Source organism: Monopterus albus, unplaced genomic scaffold (genome assembly GCF_001952655.1).
Source record: "Monopterus albus unplaced genomic scaffold, M_albus_1.0 scaffold31.1, whole genome shotgun sequence".
Taxonomy (NCBI): Eukaryota; Metazoa; Chordata; class Actinopteri; order Synbranchiformes; family Synbranchidae; genus Monopterus; species Monopterus albus.
This window is the reverse complement of record NW_018127911.1, coordinates 6,527,497-6,545,071: the sequence shown is the minus strand read 5'-3', so window position 1 is coordinate 6,545,071 and position 17,575 is coordinate 6,527,497. Positions and strand designations below refer to the sequence as shown.

The 17,575-nt window shown below is 41.8% G+C and overlaps 1 protein-coding gene across 1 annotated transcript in view; it reads left to right on the top strand.

The window, feature by feature from the left end:
- The first annotated feature begins 108 nt into the window (after positions 1–108).
- Positions 109–17,575, top strand: part of LOC109958199 (eukaryotic translation initiation factor 3 subunit H) — a 58,429-nt gene continuing 40,962 nt past the window's right edge. The window contains exons 1-2 of the mRNA XM_020596662.1: positions 109–273; positions 6,393–6,549. Coding sequence (XP_020452318.1) covers positions 172–273; positions 6,393–6,549 — 259 coding nt within the window. The 5' untranslated portion in view covers positions 109–171. The remainder of the gene's footprint in view (positions 274–6,392; positions 6,550–17,575) is intronic.

Sequence of the window (17,575 nt, the reverse complement as noted above, 5' to 3'; positions counted from 1 at the left end):
GCCAGCCAAACAGCTGTCGAGTTACTGCACTTCACAGTGATCAAAACTTAGGTGGGAACTGGAAGCTTTTAGTCCTTGCTTCTATACGGACAGCAATACGAACGCAATCTTACCGGAAATATCCGTCACTGAGTACCTTCCGTCCTTTTCCGTGTGTGGCGCGGCTTGTTAATGGCTTCACGCAAAGATTCTGGTACAGTATCTGTTACTGCGATGGCTTCTACGAGCGGAACCTTGGACTCTCCCGTCAAACAGATCCAGATTGAGGGACTGGTAAGTATTACTACGGCGCTGTGTTGTTAGGTATTAAATTACGGTCATGGACGACAGAAACCGGTCCCCAACTGTAACCAGATGTGGGTTTTAACTGAAGTACGAGGGTTATCATGGCGGACAGAATGCAAATTTATTGTGTTTTTATTACGCTTAACGTGTTTACGTTAGTTAGCGTTATTCCGACACGCTATTGACAAAACAGACTGTCAAACAGAGATAATGTTTGTTCTTTATAGCCTCCCAAATGGACAACGAGGCTAACCTAAGCTAGCTGGTGTTAAGCTTTCAGTAAGCACAGGGGCGTTGAATTTCAAAACCAGAACCACCCTGATGGTTAGATTAAGGGAGCGACATAGGGTAATGATTATGCTATCATCTCTTCCACATCACGCGTGTTGTTTTTTATCATAATGCAGTAGAGTATTTATAGTAGCTATTTGTTAGTAGTAACGTTATTCATTAAAGCATTCAGTTTCGGTAGACTTCAATCACTTGTATTGTATTCATTCCATTTCTTCTTTAGTAGTTTACATTACCATTTCAGTAAATTACCCAGTGATGGCCAGTTGGCTGATTTTACAATACATAGTACTCTATGAGCATATTCCACAGTCGATTTTGCCTTCATCAATGATCTTTTGATCTGTGATTTATTTTGTTACCTTTTCACACAAAATGTGTTATTAACCTTGGTCTGTTTTTTTTCAGTTGTTGGTCAATTTGGCCCATTTTTATGCTTGAAATATTACAGAGTTCAGACTGATATTTCCCCAGAATTTCCAAATCCCCCCCCCCCACCTGTTGATATTCTCAGGCACGTTTGGGTTTGGTGGCACTATTGCCAGGTAGTCTTAAAGCCTGTATTTGCCAATAGAAATAATATCTGCACACTGATTTTGTTTTTGAATTTAAGGTTGCTAAACGTGCATATTAAGGATTTGTTTCTTTTGTGTTATTTATTAAATCTATTGCTATTCTGATCTCCACAAAGCAAAAGGTTTGACAACACCTACAGCATTCTAAGCAACTTGACTGCACAAATACAAGACCAACATGTGTTTTGGCATTAAGCCTTTGTCAGAGACCCTGACGAAGACTTTATTCTGGACCCTTTGCTTTCCAGTTTGTTTTCTTGGGTTTGTACACCTTGACGGCGGGTGAGGTTGCACCAGTAACGCTTGCTGTATTCTGATCTCTAACCAATGATCTTTAACAAGTGAATTGTTGTACATGTTGAAACTGAACATCAAACAATGTAAACGCTGTACATTTTTGTAGTACCCATGTATAAACAGCAGAGGACAAACTTGTTTCACTGCCATGCACTTAAATTCTCCCTCCTGTTGTCCTAAACTGCACTGGACACAAAGCAGCTCATTTGCTGGTGTGCCTGAACACACTAGGAGGATTTTAACTTGTCGGCTGCTGCATTGCTTTTATGTTGCTCATTAAATCTGCCCTAGAGTCTTAGGCCTTAATTTCAAATCTAAATATTTCACCTCTGTGTGTGTTATTTAGACCTTAATAGGATTTTCTTTGTTCTTTTTCTCAGCCTTATCAGCCAAACATACATGGCACAACAGTTAAATTAAGAACAGTTGCAAGTCATTTAGTGCAGGGCTGCATTTGCATTAAGACTGTTGGAAGGGAAGTGTCTATTTGAGGTACTTAAGAAACACTTTTTACCTGAACACATTGATATGCAGCACTTACCGCTGTGTTGCATCATGACCCGTCTGTCAGGGGTTTAGCTGGAGGGTTGCCCACAGACAGCATCACCGCTGCTGTGTAGTAAAATTGGATTGTTCCCTGGCTTTTGAAGAGGTTTCATTGGTCGATATTGCCGCACGAGTGGAGTGTTGCACAGCGATGGGTTTCATAAGCACTTACAGAGATCACACAATTACGTGTATGTTTGAAAAAGATTTTATTCATTTATTCTGACAGAGCATGCATGTCAGACATGGGTCTTATTCACCATGACTTAAGGAAATGTCAAAGCCCACTATACAGGATTTTTTTGGCACTGTGATATAAAAACTCACTGGGATAATAAAGACAGGAAATATGTTAAAAATACATTCACCTTTAGCATTTATTGAAGCAGTGGCAGACATGTTCTTTTTTTAATCTAGTGAATATATGAATTAAAAACACTGGCATGCAGTCTCTTCTTCCTTATAGGCTTTTGTGCTTGCCTCAGGTTCTTAAGCTTGGACTAATCAGGAACATGTTCACACTACATAATATGATCAGCTGTAACATACATTGACATGGGATTACGTAGTACCCAGTGTACAAACATGGACTGTATTGACACGAGATTATGTAGTACCCAGTGTACAAACATGGACTGGTCACAAATGAAAGGACAAGCCTGAATGAGTGGTCTCTTCCAGGATGACCGTACCTCCATCCACAGGGCACAAGGGGTCACTGAATTGTTTGATGAGTATGAAAATGATGTGAACCATATACTGTGGCCTTCACAGGCACCAGATCTCACCCTAGTTGAACACAGACTGACGTGTTAGACAGCGTCTCCACAGCCATCATCAAAACACCAGCTGAGGGAATATCTTTGTGTTCATCCCTCCTGTAGAGTTCAGAGACTTGGAGAGTCAAATCTAAGGTGCACTGATGCTGTTCTGGTGGCACGCGGTGGCCCAACACTTTACTAAGACACTTTATGGCGGTTTTCTTTTTATTTGTCACCCATCTGTATGTTCCCATCTCATTTCAGTCCTGGGTGACACCTGGGCTTTCTTGAGACATTATCAAGTATTTTTTAGTATGACATCAGGTATTTTGTGAGCGGGTATGGTTTGTCCATAACACAGCCAAATAAATGTGTGTTGTTGCTATTTCAAAAACGTTAGGTCAGTCAAAAATAATTGCAACTCTAATCTTATTTCACGAGTGTTTTTGTTTGTTTTGTGTTTCCTGTGATTGCTTCAAAATACAATCCATCTCATGTGCTGCCAGTTGAGTAGTTTAATGTAAAGCACCAGCAAGAGGAATTTATTTATTTTTTTTCTTTTTTGCATTAGTAGCAGCTTGATAGTGTTAGGAGAGTGAGCAGTAAATGGTGAGGCTGATATCAGTGAGATAAGGTGACATACAATAATGCTGAATTACATGCTGCATCATTTCCTGTGAATTTTTCATCCACATGCACACTTATGTGGATTCATTCCAACAAGGTGTCATTTTGTAATGGAAGATGTGAGAATTATTACTGCAAATGAAATAGAGTAGCAGCTAAGAGCCGAGCTTTCTAATATGAATTGAATCTCTGTGAGCAGGTGATGTCGTTAAACCTCACTTAACTTCTAGATCATTTCCTTCTCTAAATTGCAATAACCCCCCCCACTGGTTGTTGCCAGAGTCACTGTCATATATCAGTCGGGTCAACAGGTGAAAGCCGGCACATGAAGTGATGAATCTATAAATCCGTAGTGGTCCTCAGTCATGGCTTAACCCCACAGATGACTCCTGCCACACAAAAGTGTGTGTTGGGTTTTCTCTATAATAATAATGATAACAATAGTCCTAAACCTTACTATGTAAAGTGTCCTGGGATGATTTTTGCTGTGATTTGGTGCTGTACAAATGAAATTGAATTGGATTGAATTGAATTCTGTCAAGTATATTACAGCCACTGTTGATGCTAGAATTCATCTACACATCAGCAACAGAAAAAGAAAACTCATCACAGGATCATGTCTCTTCAGGTCCATTGTAATAACATGAGCTCCGTTGTAGTGGGAGTGTGAGCTCTTTTGTGTGAGTGGGGGAGAAGATTTATGATAAGAATTAAAGGCGGCCAACGGGGGATTTGGCCTGCAATTGATTTTGCACAATTCAATTTTAAGCTTGTTGATTTATAATACACTGTCCACATATCAGTCTTGTGCTTCTCCACATGAGGTGAGCTAGATCAATAAATAGTATTAGAATATGTGTGTGTGTGTGTGTGTGTGTGTGAGTGAGAGAGAGTAGCAGGGAAAGATGGCACTGGAGAGAGACTTGGAGCTTTCCAGGCTTTGTTTACAACACCTGATGAGATGTACTCAGCCCCAGGAAGCGAGCACAACAAATCCACTGAACCCACTGTACTTCCTTCCTTGCCTTTATTTTAGTACACATGCTTCAGTTCTCATCTTTAAAGCATTTCTGTAGATTCAGGAGTTTTCCTGAAGCATTGCTCAAAGCTTTATTTATTTGACCTCCCTGGAGTTGTTTGTGGCCAGTTGTCCATCTCTCACCTCCTCCTCTTCTAGGCAAACACTATTTAAGTGTCTGATGAACAGATTGCCAAGAGTTAGAGAGCTTAAAGCATTGCGTATCTGTGCTATCTGCTCTCACTGATGGATAGAGACTAGAATAGCTATTCACTGGCAGAAAAAGGAGCCGAAGCTCAAAGAGGGGCAACGGGGCTTTGTAAAGCAGCCAGTGCTGCTGATCCTGAGGACTTCAACCACAGTCCTTTGTCCCTTCTCAGCCTCCCTCGCTCTCATTAGTTCACCCACCTGCTCTCCTCACCCACACCTGCTCTCTTCCTACTCTCTTTTGTCATCGTTACCTTTATCCTTCTGGTTTCTCACTGTCACATTTTCACTGTTGCATTCCCTCCTTTTCCTTTGCTCGCCCACCTTCCTCATTGAGTTCTCACACTTACATTTTCTCCCTCTTTCCCCATCTCTCACCAAACCTATTGTTCAGACCTTGTTCAGGGAATGACATTGTTTTTCTTCCCACTCCACCCCCTATCGTCTCTCTTCTCTCGCATATAGCACTTTTACTTGTGGCGTGACAGGCACTCTGTTGAAATAAATCATTTCCCAAGACAGATTCATGTGTGTGTATGCATGCGTGAGCTAGTGCGACCAGTAAAGGCTCCGTCATGGTGGTGATAGGTGTTCTGTTGTGAGCATGGCTCCAGGACTGCCGCCCTGCTCCTCTATATGTGTGTGTGTGTGTGTGTGTGTGTGTGTCTCTGTGCATGCGTGTATTATTAATGCCTCTGGGTGTGACCTGCCCACTCTGTTATCAGCGTGATTTATGCTCTCCCCCTCCACACTACGCTTTCAGCTGCTTGTCGTGTTTTTGTTCATTTAGATGCCTTATTCTCCACACTTTACCCCAGCTTTTTTTATGCTGGTCAGTAAGTCGTGTGTGCACCTGTCCATGTGTATGTATTGTTAGAGTGCGTGTATGTGTAGACATAAGCCATCAGCTTTGCTTGCTGTCTGTAGTGTTAGTGATGCAGCACAAGAATTTAAACCAGCTCCTCAATCAGGCTTGTCCTGTTGGCCCATTTTTATCTAGCGTTAAAAATTAAACACATAAGATGATGCATGGACACTGTCCAGATAAAGCTCAGCGATATGGGATATCAGCCTGCAAGTCAAAATAAACCGTCCTGTGGTACGAGGGTGGCACTTTTGTTAAAATCTCACTGAATTCAGGTTGTATTCTTTGTATGCCGCCTCCTCTTTCTCTCTAGTGTAAATTGCAAAGCTGTGCTGAATACTAACTGGCCTTTTGTACGCACTCAAGATCAGTGATGCACCAGTGCTGGAGCCTGCAGGTGGTGCTTACCACTCAACCACAGCTAGTGATTGCTTGAGTAGCTTGTCCCAGAATTTCCCCTTAACAAGGGCTTTTGGCAACATTTTGCTTTTATATAAGAGCTTGGTGACCAATGGAGAGTGCAGGACGGTGGTTGGTATTTATTATGCAATTTAGCATTGATGTAAGGGGTGTTTTAGTGATGTGCATAGATTTTCTGGACAACTAGAACAGCTTCTAGTGCTAGACTGTAAAATCGGCCAGCCGTTTTATTGGCCAATATTAGCTCATTGCACATATATTGGTAGATGTGTAAATGTTGGCTGATAAGTACCAGGAATTTACAGTACAGAAATGGCGAACTACCTTTGAGATAATTAAGAAACCGTGTCATCTTACCAAGTTTTGTCCACTGTTGATCCTTGAGAAGATGCGACAAGTTGATTTTTCAGCTATAAGAGCTCCTACCTTATGTGTATAGTTACAATTTTTAGAACACCCCCCCCACACACACAAATCTAAGGCTCTCTCTGTTTTCACAGGTGGTGCTGAAGATTATTAAGCACTACCAGGAAGAGGGCCAGGGCACCGAAGTGGTTCAGGGCGTCCTGCTGGGCCTGGTAGTTGACGACCGGCTGGAGATCACCAACTGCTTCCCCTTCCCCCAGCACACAGAGGATGATGCAGACTTTGATGAAGGTAACTGCAAGCAGTGCTCCATTCCTGTTTGTTCTATCGATCCTATCCTGCAGCTTGAAAAATGCACACACCCACACACACAAAACGAGATCACGGCTAAAGGGTAAATGAACCAAATGCCAGGAAAACATATTTTTAAGTGGATGGAGTGACAGGGCCTACTTTGACCGTGGCTGAAAAATGTCAGAGATGATCATATTTAAATGCTTCGGTAACTCGAAGGCTTGGGTATTTGTTTAGACTAACTTTGAAACTCCACTAAAGATTGCTTTGTTTTCATTTAACTTTTGCATACCGCGATGAAATTCAAACACATTTTAGTTAGCACTGAATACAGGAGTTGATGATGGCACTGGCATTATTAAATTGAAACATTTCTGTATTGTTTTGTAATTAGCTGTTATTATGTAATTTGACCGTGTCCTTGGTTGGTGTGCAGAAAATGTCATTTTAGATATTGGGTAAAGCAGATTAATTAAGCAATAAAAACAAAAGTACAAACAAGCAAGTTGTACTTGAACTGGCTCAGAACAAATATGACGTTTAACACTCAAACATAAAATTTGACAGGAAGCAATATAATGCTAACTTGTGTATTAATTCGTGAGTTCACACACATGGTCTGGGGAACACCATTCCTGGGCCACTAAAATGCCACAGTCCTTAAAGAAATATCAGACTAATGAGGCTAGGAGCTCCAATTATATCAGCAGCTCACTGAATGTCATGGTGTGTGTTTTTTGGAGGTGTGGGTTTAATACACTGTGCCTAGGGGCACAGTGTTAAGGACAATGCTGACTTTTAACTAAGCTAACTAGGTGTTGGGTGTCCTACGCTGTCAGTGCCAGGGTTGATGTCTGAGGGCAGTGGTGCAGGGAGTTTGATTCAGTCTTTATCCACACACGTATGTACGCTTTTCCTTTCCTCTCCTACCTCACATCAGTGTTTGTATCAAAGGATGCCATGTCCTCTGACCTTAATCCTTCCCCTAGCAAGCCTTGGTGTTACCCACCCCTTGTTAGCACAGCAAAATCCACTATAAGACAGGCTTGAAGGAGGGGAAGGTGAGCAGATGTGGGGAATGAAGGATAGGAAGAAAATCCTGTTCTAATAGGCCTCCACTGCTAACAAGCAGCTGTCAAAAATTCTTCAAGATATGAAGGTCGTTAGTGTCACGAACGGCTCACTCTCTGTGTGTCTGTGTTGGTGAGTGTCATGGCTTGTTGTGTTGTTGACTTTTGATGCGCTGGATTTTCCATCTGTCACTCCCTTTAAGTTAACAAGAGTATCAGTGCTGAGTGCCTTGCCAGGAAATCCTTGGAAAAATCTACAGAGCTACAAGAGAATTCCCCTTAACAGGGCTTTTATTCAGCTGCATAAGGTGACAGACTTTGGATTATCTTCCACTACGGGACCAAATTCAAAATGGAAATTTGTTGGGAGGGATTCACGTAATGTGTGCTGTTTGTTGTCAAAATCATCTTGAAACAAGAACAGTACAGCCTAAAAAAGATGTGTGTAAACTACAGAATGCTTCCCAATCTGCTCGCAAAGTGTTTATTCTACACTCAGGGTTTCATCTGTTAACTCGGAGCCATGAAAAGAGAGTTGAGGGAAAATGATCACATAGACAAAGCATGAAAAATAGACTTTATGCCAGTACATTTGGCCATTTTGTTCTTGTACTTCAGCATGAATTGTTTACCCACGCACACAGCTGGCCAGCCATACCGCTCTGTCTCTCTCTCTCCTCTGCCCCATAATAACAAATGCCATTTTTTCACCATGGGAGATTAAAGAGCCGTAACCTGGAGATTCACCTACCTGTACTCCGGTGGAACTTGAAGGGCTATCGCGGTTCATTCTGCTTTGTTTTTCCACTGGTTTGGTTGTGGTTTACACAAAGACTGTTAGCTCCTGGAACTCATCTCCAGAGTGGGTGAGGGCAGTGGGAAACCAAAGTAGAAACCGGGACAAGGGGTACACATTTTGTTAGGGGTGAGCAGGTTCCTACAGTGGAAAAGGCCTATAATTGCTAGTGTTTAATCTGTGCTGATGTCGGGCAGGTTACCTAGATTCTCTACAGATGCAACAGAAGACGGAGGTTTTGCTGAATTGTACAGTATGTTGGACTTGGAAACAGTCGTGTTTTGTGGGAGGTCTATGAACTCACTTTTGGAGACATTGATAATATGTTATAAATATATGTTAATAATATGCTCATGGCCTTTTTTGCAGCAGTGATCCTCTGCGTAGTGTTTTGGACAGCACCCAACGAGGAATGCAGCTTTCAGTAAAATACTGCAGACTGGCAGGACCAGAGTCAGTGTCATCTCTCTATCCAGTATTTTCAACAAAGCCAGATGGGCGTATGTCCGTACAAATAAAACAGGTTATTATTGCCTTAAACTCTGAGTTACAGTGTGCTTTGGAAGCAGCTGCTTGCACTTGCATATTTGTAACTTGTTCTGGGTTGACTGCACCTAGAAGTAATGTTTCACATGGCACTCCATCTCTTCTGGAAGTGGATGGTGTGAAGTAGGTACAGTTTATGATTGGGAGAGGGGAGAGCACATGCACAGACACATGCTCATTCACACTAGAGGCACAGGAGAGAATTTGACTCTGGATTTTTTTGATAGGCATATCAGTTTTTGATGAGTTTCTCAGAATTTTGTTGGATCTGTGGGGTTTATTTTTTTAACATCATTGAAGTCCTATCTCTGATTATTGTAGTCACCTTCTTATACAGCTTATTGTTACACCATTAGGTAAAGTTTGAGGTTTGGGCTTAGAAAGAGTCAGCAGAGCAGCTTGCACTCTCTTTGCTTCCAATCAAGCAGCATCATAGATGCATGTGTGGATATACAGTATCTTTGTGTTTTGCCTGATCTAGTTGGGGGGGTGTGTGTGTGTGTGGCCTTGTTGATATATATTTGTTGGGAGGGAACACTGGGAGCACACTGGTTTGCTGGGAACGGACGTCACTTGTGGCAACTGGAGGCTGGGCCCCACAAGTAATTTGTCAAATTTTATGAAAATAATGGGGTGCAATGTTAGAGCAGGTGTCGGGTTAGGGTAAGTGTTAGGCAAGCAGTGGTTCTGGTTAAGGTTAGGGTAAGTCTTCTAGAAATTAATGTAAGTCTTTGTATGGACCCTGTAAGTGACAACCATAAGGATGTGTGTGTATCTGAATCATCTTACACTGACTCATTGCCTGCTGGAAGTCCTACAGATCAGAATCATTCTGCCAGTCTAGCTCTAAAGGAAAGATGGACAGGATTGGTAGCAAGGTAGTTTTTGTGTGTGTGTGTGTGTGTGTGTGTGTGTATGTCTGTGAGAGTGTTTGAGAGCAAGCGTGTGTGTGTGTGCACGCTATGCTGCCTTTTCATCAACAGGTGCCAGTGTGGAGCTGTACTTGCAGGACAGTCAGTGACAGCAAATGTGACCAATATGAGGGAGCAAAAGATAGAGAAAGAGAGTAATCGAGTGCACGCAACAGAATCAGCCTCAGATTAAAGAAAAAGCCTTGGCTGAACCCCAACCCTCCTATCTCCCATGTCCTTGCACACTCTGTCCTTGTATCATTGGCAAAATGTATGGAGAGAGATGTGCAGAACTGCAGCCAGTTATTCTCTAGGTACTTTGTGCACTAGAGGCACACAAGTAGCATGTTAATAATATACTGGGTCCCTTCTTTTGTTGTCATTTCAGCGATGATATACTGAAGAGCTATGCTGTCTGAGAGATTATTAGGGATGACTGCATATGAGAAATTTACATTGGGCCTTGCAAGGTAGTAATTGTGAACCTCACACAAACAAACAAAATGCCACACACCCAACTGTGATTTAATCAGTTCAGGATTAGTTGTCTTCAGCTTTGAAACGGATTAGTTACATAAGAGAAGTAATATAACTTTTCAGATCTTTTTATGATGCCTAAAACTACATTAAGCAATAGGTTGATGTTAAAATTAAACTTTGTGTGAGGGTGTAGCTAATACTGTGGATTAACACCTAAAGGCCAGTTCATGCTTTCCATGTTTGTGTGGGTTGTGATTGGCCACATGTTTTGTGCATCATATGTATGTATGCACTGTGTATTTCCCATCCTTGGTTTCTGTACCTTTTAAAAAACTTTTAAAAATGTTTAGTCAAGAACAACAAACAAAGGAGCTACTGTATTTTTGTTGTCAGGAGATCACTGTCATGTTTAGTGGTTCCCATGTGTGAACGGTGTCTTCATACACTTACCCCCCTGATTGTAGTGTGAATAGAAGTGCATCCGTATCTGCAGTCTGAGGGCGAGCGGACACCATAACCAGGCCCCAACTCTGCAGGTTTCAGCTCATTGTTTCAGTGTGCCATCCATATGCATAACTTCCTGTGGGTCTTATGAACCTCTGCGCTTTGTCAACTCGTAGTATATGTTCATTAAAAATGTCACTGCGCTTTGAGTTTTGACAGTACATGGGTATCTGCTTTTTCTTGTTTCATCCGTGCATGTTCTGCCATGCACTTCTGTTTCTTAAAAGTTTAGAGAGATTTGTTTTCAACTTTTTATGCTCGCCCCAACAACTGTCATAAAAAACTAACACTGTGGGAAGCTGCTGTCATCTCGCATACTCATGCAAACAGTTCACTGAGTTTCAGATTCAACAGAAATGACATAAGTGAAGTAAATGGTTTGAAAGAAGAGCCCAACATCATCTTGGGCACAGAGATCCAGAGAGTTTTCACTGGAGGCAAGTTAAAGGAAGTAATAAAAGTCAATAGGTAAATTAAGACTAGACCATAGATCTGAAAACTGTTTCTTTACTGTAGTAATGTGCTTCTATGAGTTCAGTTAATCACAAAGCTACTTATATTTCCAAATAACTGTTCTGTATATTTGTGATTTATTTTGGTTAGATCTTTCATAAAAAGAGATAAACACTGTCCAAATCAATAATTTTAGTTGGTTAACCAACTAATGGAATGTAGCTCAGTGCAATTCAAGGCTTATAACGCATGACTGAGTTGCCTGATTGACTTGTAAGGAGGGATTGCATCAAACTAACTGTTCCTCAGCACCAATTTGAGAAGTACGTTTGGTATTCCACCTATGTGACTAGTATTCAGCAGCAGGGGAAGGTGTTCTGCAGGTAGAAGTCGCCTGCTCTTTTTTTCTGCCTTCACTCTCCACTACCTCTCCCTCTACCCCTCCCTTTTGTTCTCTAATTCACTGCAGGTAAGGAGAGCTGCCTTCACCCTTCTCTCCCATCATTTCCCTTCTTCCTCTTCACAGCAATCACTGACTCAGCTTCTTTCCTTTAGTACTTTTTGCCATCCCTGCTTTTGTTTTTGTCCTCCCCCGTCACCTCCCAGATTGTCTCGATCTACTCGCCCTATTCCTAAATCTTCCTTCGGTCCCTGCCACAGCCATAGGAGGATTAATTAAGCAATATACTGCTGGAGAAAGAAATTATGTAGGCACCCAAGCAATGTCCTGTTGGGGTAATTATATCCCGGAAATGAAGCGTTCATTTTATGGAAATTAATAGCCAGGAACAGGTTTCTGTTTTCTTACCGAACTGAACATTTGGAGTAATTACTGTCTCTGCTTTGAGGGAGCGCTCTCACTAGAGTGGAGGTAACCACACTAATGTCATTTAAAAGAGAAAAAAGATGGAATGCTCTTATAGTTCAGGAAAAAAAAGATTTTTAAGGCATGTTTATATTCTAATAAGTGGTAACAATTTCAAAATCTATCGTGCAAGTTTTTTGACAAAAGATGTATATACTATAATCTAAACTGTATATATGTGTGTGGGTTTTCCCCTTGAAATTATTTGTTAAACAGCTCAGTGCTTCCTTCTGGCCATCCTGCTTCCCTGTGCCAAAGTAGTAGCTTGCTGCCCAGCACAGGTGGTAGGGGCTGCCAGGCCCCCCGACTGGGCTCGCGTCGTGCTTAGGATTGGCCCAGAAGATGGAACAGTTGTCTCACTGGCGAAACTAACAAGTTTTAAGGGTGCTTGTTTTGTAATGTGTCCTGATTTAGTAATTAGAGATGTTTTGGTGCCTAGACCCCTTAGACAACTCACGTTCTCTTCGTGACCAAGGAGCATTTCATTTGGACCTTTTGACATGACAACATAACAAGGTTGTAGCTACTCCAGTCCTAACAAGACACTTAATTAAAAAGAGCATGGAAAGTTGCTCTTGATGTATAAACAACCTGTAGTCATTAACGAGGCTGATTTTTCTGATTGGCACCCTCAGTTTTCAGTTTGTTATTTGGTGTTTGTGTCACTCCTGCTGCCACCATCTGAATGACTCTGTAAACTAATTGGGCACACAGATCCGGATTGAAGTGAATATGATTGGGCTTTGAGCTAGAGACACTGCTTCCCTGCAACTGATATTTGGCTGCTGAGACTTAAACACTAAAAGGAACCAAACATCTAGAGCAAGCGTTAACATTCCCTGAGATGTTTGTTTTCTTGGGCATTCTTAAAGAGATTAAGAAAGTTTATAAAGACTAAACAAAAACCAAGTAGTAAATAAATGGGGGCAGAAGTCAACAAAACAACTGTAAAATGCAGTGCCATACGTGGGGAGTGGTACTCACAGAAAAGGGGGAACAATAAGTTCTTGGTTAATTTATCTGGCCCTCAACACGTTAAAGTAAGAACTTGCATTATTTTTCGTAACTTGAGGAGTACGGGTGTTTGGCCAACTGTGTGGCCTGCAGCAGTGCAGCAAGGTAACACTAAGTCCATTATGCACATGAAACAGCAGCAGTTTATTTATTTCATATTCACCGGACAAAGTAGAATCCCTGAGATTTTCAGTGTTGTCGTTACTTTAGGTTCACCAGCTTCATAAATGTTGTTCTTTGTATATACAGTTTTGGTCATTCTGATTGTCTATCAGCAAATCTGTTATGCTGATTTGTTCTATACACACACCATCTATTGCCATGTCTGGAAGAGTGGTACCTCCTGTGTTGCGCTTCCTGAAGTTCCTTCCATTTTTCTCCAGTTTTTCCTGATCTGATTTGACAGTCTAAGTACAGATTGTGTGCTGTAGAGATCGTAAAGCCCCTTGAGGCAAATTTGTGATACTGGGCTACATAAATAAAAATGGACTTGACTTCTGGAGCTGCCGCACAGCCCTCTAGTGAGGAGCAAGCACGGCAAAGAAAAATGTGTGAGGACAGGGTTAATGAATGTCGCAGAGCAGTGTTAAAATATGTGGTGAAAGCACTACAACCCTTCAGCGCAGCAGAATGTCCCTGGTTTAGGTTTGATAGTTACTGTACTTTCCTTTAGTGTCACTGTGGTAATTGGTATATAGTTATAATTAATGGCCAATTGAGACCAGATTCTAAAATATTACATTACATGTTTTGTTCCACAAACCATTTTAAATGTGTTTTGTTGCTGCCTTGAGTGAAATAACAAACCACTTAAACAGAAGCGATAAGGCATTTGAAAGGATTCAGTTTTGATAAATGGATTCTAAACTGGGTTTGGATCTGATGAAATGTTATGAAACCTCATCCCTATTATTCACACATTTAGCAGTGTCTGTTGTCGAAAAGCTACAGGAAATATGTTGACGTTTACAAATGCTCTTAAGAACCATTTGTGATACTGTATCTTGCGTGTGTGTGTGCGCACACACACCTGTGTTCTTGAAACATGCTAAATGTCCTTGATTTGGCTCCATTTAAAAGTCCTACTCATGCAGGTTGTTGTCACTTATTTAGCCTGATTAAACCTCTTTCCAAGATTGCATGGGCGTGTATAGACTGTGTTTGATTGACGTTTTCCAGACTCTGCGGTTAGTGTTCTTGCACCTGGACAGATGTCATTCTCGCCCCCCCACCATACAAAAGCCAGCTGAGCAGAGGTCTGATCAGACAGGGAAAGTGAAATGACCTGTGAACTTGTGCAGGACTGGTTGGGGAAAAAACTGTTGCCTCCCTCTGCATTAATGTGCTTACTAACAAATTTCTTCTGCTGGTCAAAGTTCAAAGTGTTTATTTTGTCATATGCACAGTTAGGAAACGTGTTTCCTTGTACAATGAAATTCTTTACACTTTAGGCAGCAACAAATGCAGCAATACAATAAAAGAATATAATAGAGAATGTGTGCTGCATGGGAGCAGCATGTGCAGCAGTCAGCAGTCAATGTGCAAACTGAGAATGTAAACAGTACATCACGTATGTCCTGGTAACAAAGTCCTCAACTGTTTAGGAGTCTGATGGCAGAGGGAAAGAAAGAGTTTTTCTGTCGTGAGGTTCTACACTTCACACTTCTGAACCTCCGGCCAGAGGGCAAGAAGTGAACAGGTGTGCTGGGGGTGGGTGGGGTCCTTGAGGATGGAGGCAGCTTTCCTACGCACCCTGCGGTGGTAAATGCTCTGCAGAGAGGGCAGTGGAGTCCTGGTGATCTTCTCCACAGTCTTTACCACTCTCTGCAGGCGCTTGCGGTCCATAGCAGTAGTGCTGCTGTACCAAACGGTGATGCAGCTGGTCAAGATGCTCCTCCCCCTCCCCACTTCGAGCCCCCAGATGAACAGTGGCTGATGAGATCTCCTCTCCTTCCTCATGTCCACTATCTCATCTCCTTCGTCTTGTCCGTGTTGAGGCTGAGATTATTGTCCTTGCACCATGACACCAGACCGACCACCTCCCTCCTGTAGGCTGCTTCGTCCCCGCCAGTGATGTGACCTAAACACTGTGGTGTCATCCGCAAACTTTAGGATGATGTTGTCTTTGTTTGAGGCGACACAGCCGTGGGTGAACAGGGTGTAGAGGATGGGACTGAGGACACATCCCTGTGGGGTGCCAGTGTTTGTAACAATGTTGGCTGAAGTCCTATTGCCAATCCTGACAGTCTGGGGCCTGCCAGTCAGAAAGTCCAGGAGCCAGTCAAAACAACAAACATGAAGATGATACAGTTAACTCTCAGCTGAGCTGTTTAAACTCTTGGAGGAGAAACTGCAGCCTTCACTTCTTGGGCTGCAAAGTCTTTCTGTTCTTGCTTTAGGGAGTTATTTTTTCATTTTAAATCCCTGCCCTTGCTTTTAAACCAAGTCTTGTTACAAACTATTCTTAGGTTGTCAGTTCACAGTGCGAGTTGTTGCAGCATCCCCTCATGTTTCAGGTCCAGTCTCTTTGACATAATCTTCCAGTCTGTTTTTCCACTCTCTTTGAATGGGAGACCTTGCTCAAAGCAGAGGTTCTGACTTGTCAAGTACAGGTGTAACTAATAACATGAATCGTGGCTGCATTCCATTTCTAGGCGTTCCAGGTCCAAGGTAGCTGTGCATGCCGGCTCACTGGTATGGAACATAGCAATCGCTCACGTTATTCATTACACCTGTGCTTTTTCTACTGGTTTTTGTTTAAACGCTTCTCTCCTTTTTGCAGACATGCAATTTGATTGTAGCCAAAGAGCCTCTGCTGGACCCAAGTGTTGTGTTCTGAGGTCAAGGTCAGCCTCCGATGCTGATAATGTAGATCATGTTAGTGCAGCATGATACTTGGAGTGTGCATTTTTGTCTGCATTGATTTACTTTTCATACAGTAACTATTTATCAGGATATTTAAATGTACTATGTTATATGACATGTCTTTTTAAAATGCTTACTACATTGGTATAAGAAACACTTCTTTAAAAACTGTCAGATGAAACAGCCTGTCCTAATGCAGTTTCTTGTATTTTTAAACTAGGGGGTACCTATATCGCTATTTAATTTCTGGACTAGCCAGTGACACAGACTTTAAAAAAAATCAACAAACAGTACTGTGTCTTAGGTGCGGTGTGTTTTTGATGCAGTAAATACTGTTTCACCTGATAGAAACTAGTATGCCATTCATTTACCCCAGTAAAGCAAAGGGTCAGCTATTTCAAACTTAAATGTGACAGCAGTGAGTGTTAGGGAGGACAAGCCACTGACAGACAAAATAACACCTACAGCAAGGTGAGTGCCCATTCCCCTACTTGTGCTGGCTGAGCTCTTCAATAAAATACTTACTGTTGGCTCTGAAAGTGGTGCTGCTGCAGCACAAGCAGACAAATGAATTGTGTGATTTACCAGTGAGTATAATGAAATGGCATGGGCACAAGTTATTGTTACATCTCTCCTTGCCATTCTTTGATTTGCTCTTAACGGCAATATAGGCATGACCTTTGTATGTTGGATAATATTTTTATTTTTCTGGGTAGAAAAGTCACTTTATAACCATAGAATAAGTTCAAAAGTTGACACTGTACTTTTCCTTTTTACTCTTTTGTTAGGCAGAGCATCATCTAGCAGACACATTTTTACACAGGTCATCATCTATGTTACTAACTCTTAAGCTACCGTCAGTGCCCTTGCTGAATGTTTTCCCTGTGAGAAATATATGAGAAAAACGTAAGGATTAAAACACTGATGAACATTCAACTTAGTTTGCAACATTAGTCAGCTGAGCCCAGCTGTTATGTTGTCTGCAAAAAGGACAACCTAGGTCAATGAATCACTAATCAATAAATTAATAAATATCTGCCTCAAATATTAAGTTAATTAGGCACAGCTTCCTCCATGCTGTAATAGCAGTAGTGTCCTGATAGAGGACAACCTTTATTTAGTGCTGTGGAGACGTACTGTGCTTTTGACTGTTGCTGGCAGGAAAGCTGCAGCACCTGCTTTAGATTCTTCTGGCTCTTCCTCATCCATCATTGTCCATCCAATGGTCCTTGACACTGCCACTGAATATTCTGCTTCTCTTGAGTTTGTAGTGGATTGCAGTCCCCTTGCTTTCCCTTCTTCTTCTTCCTTCCCTTCACTTTCCTATGGTTCCTTTGGTCTGCAGCAGATGCTTTCATTATTTATAGGTTAGCTACCTTTCTCTTTGTGATATCAAAGAAATGAACTGAAGAGCTGGACTGAACTGTACTTTAGCCAAGCATTCCCTTGTGCTTGAACCACAGCTGTGCTTTGCTGCATGGACCTGCTTATCAAAATATCCACTGTTTACAACCACAGT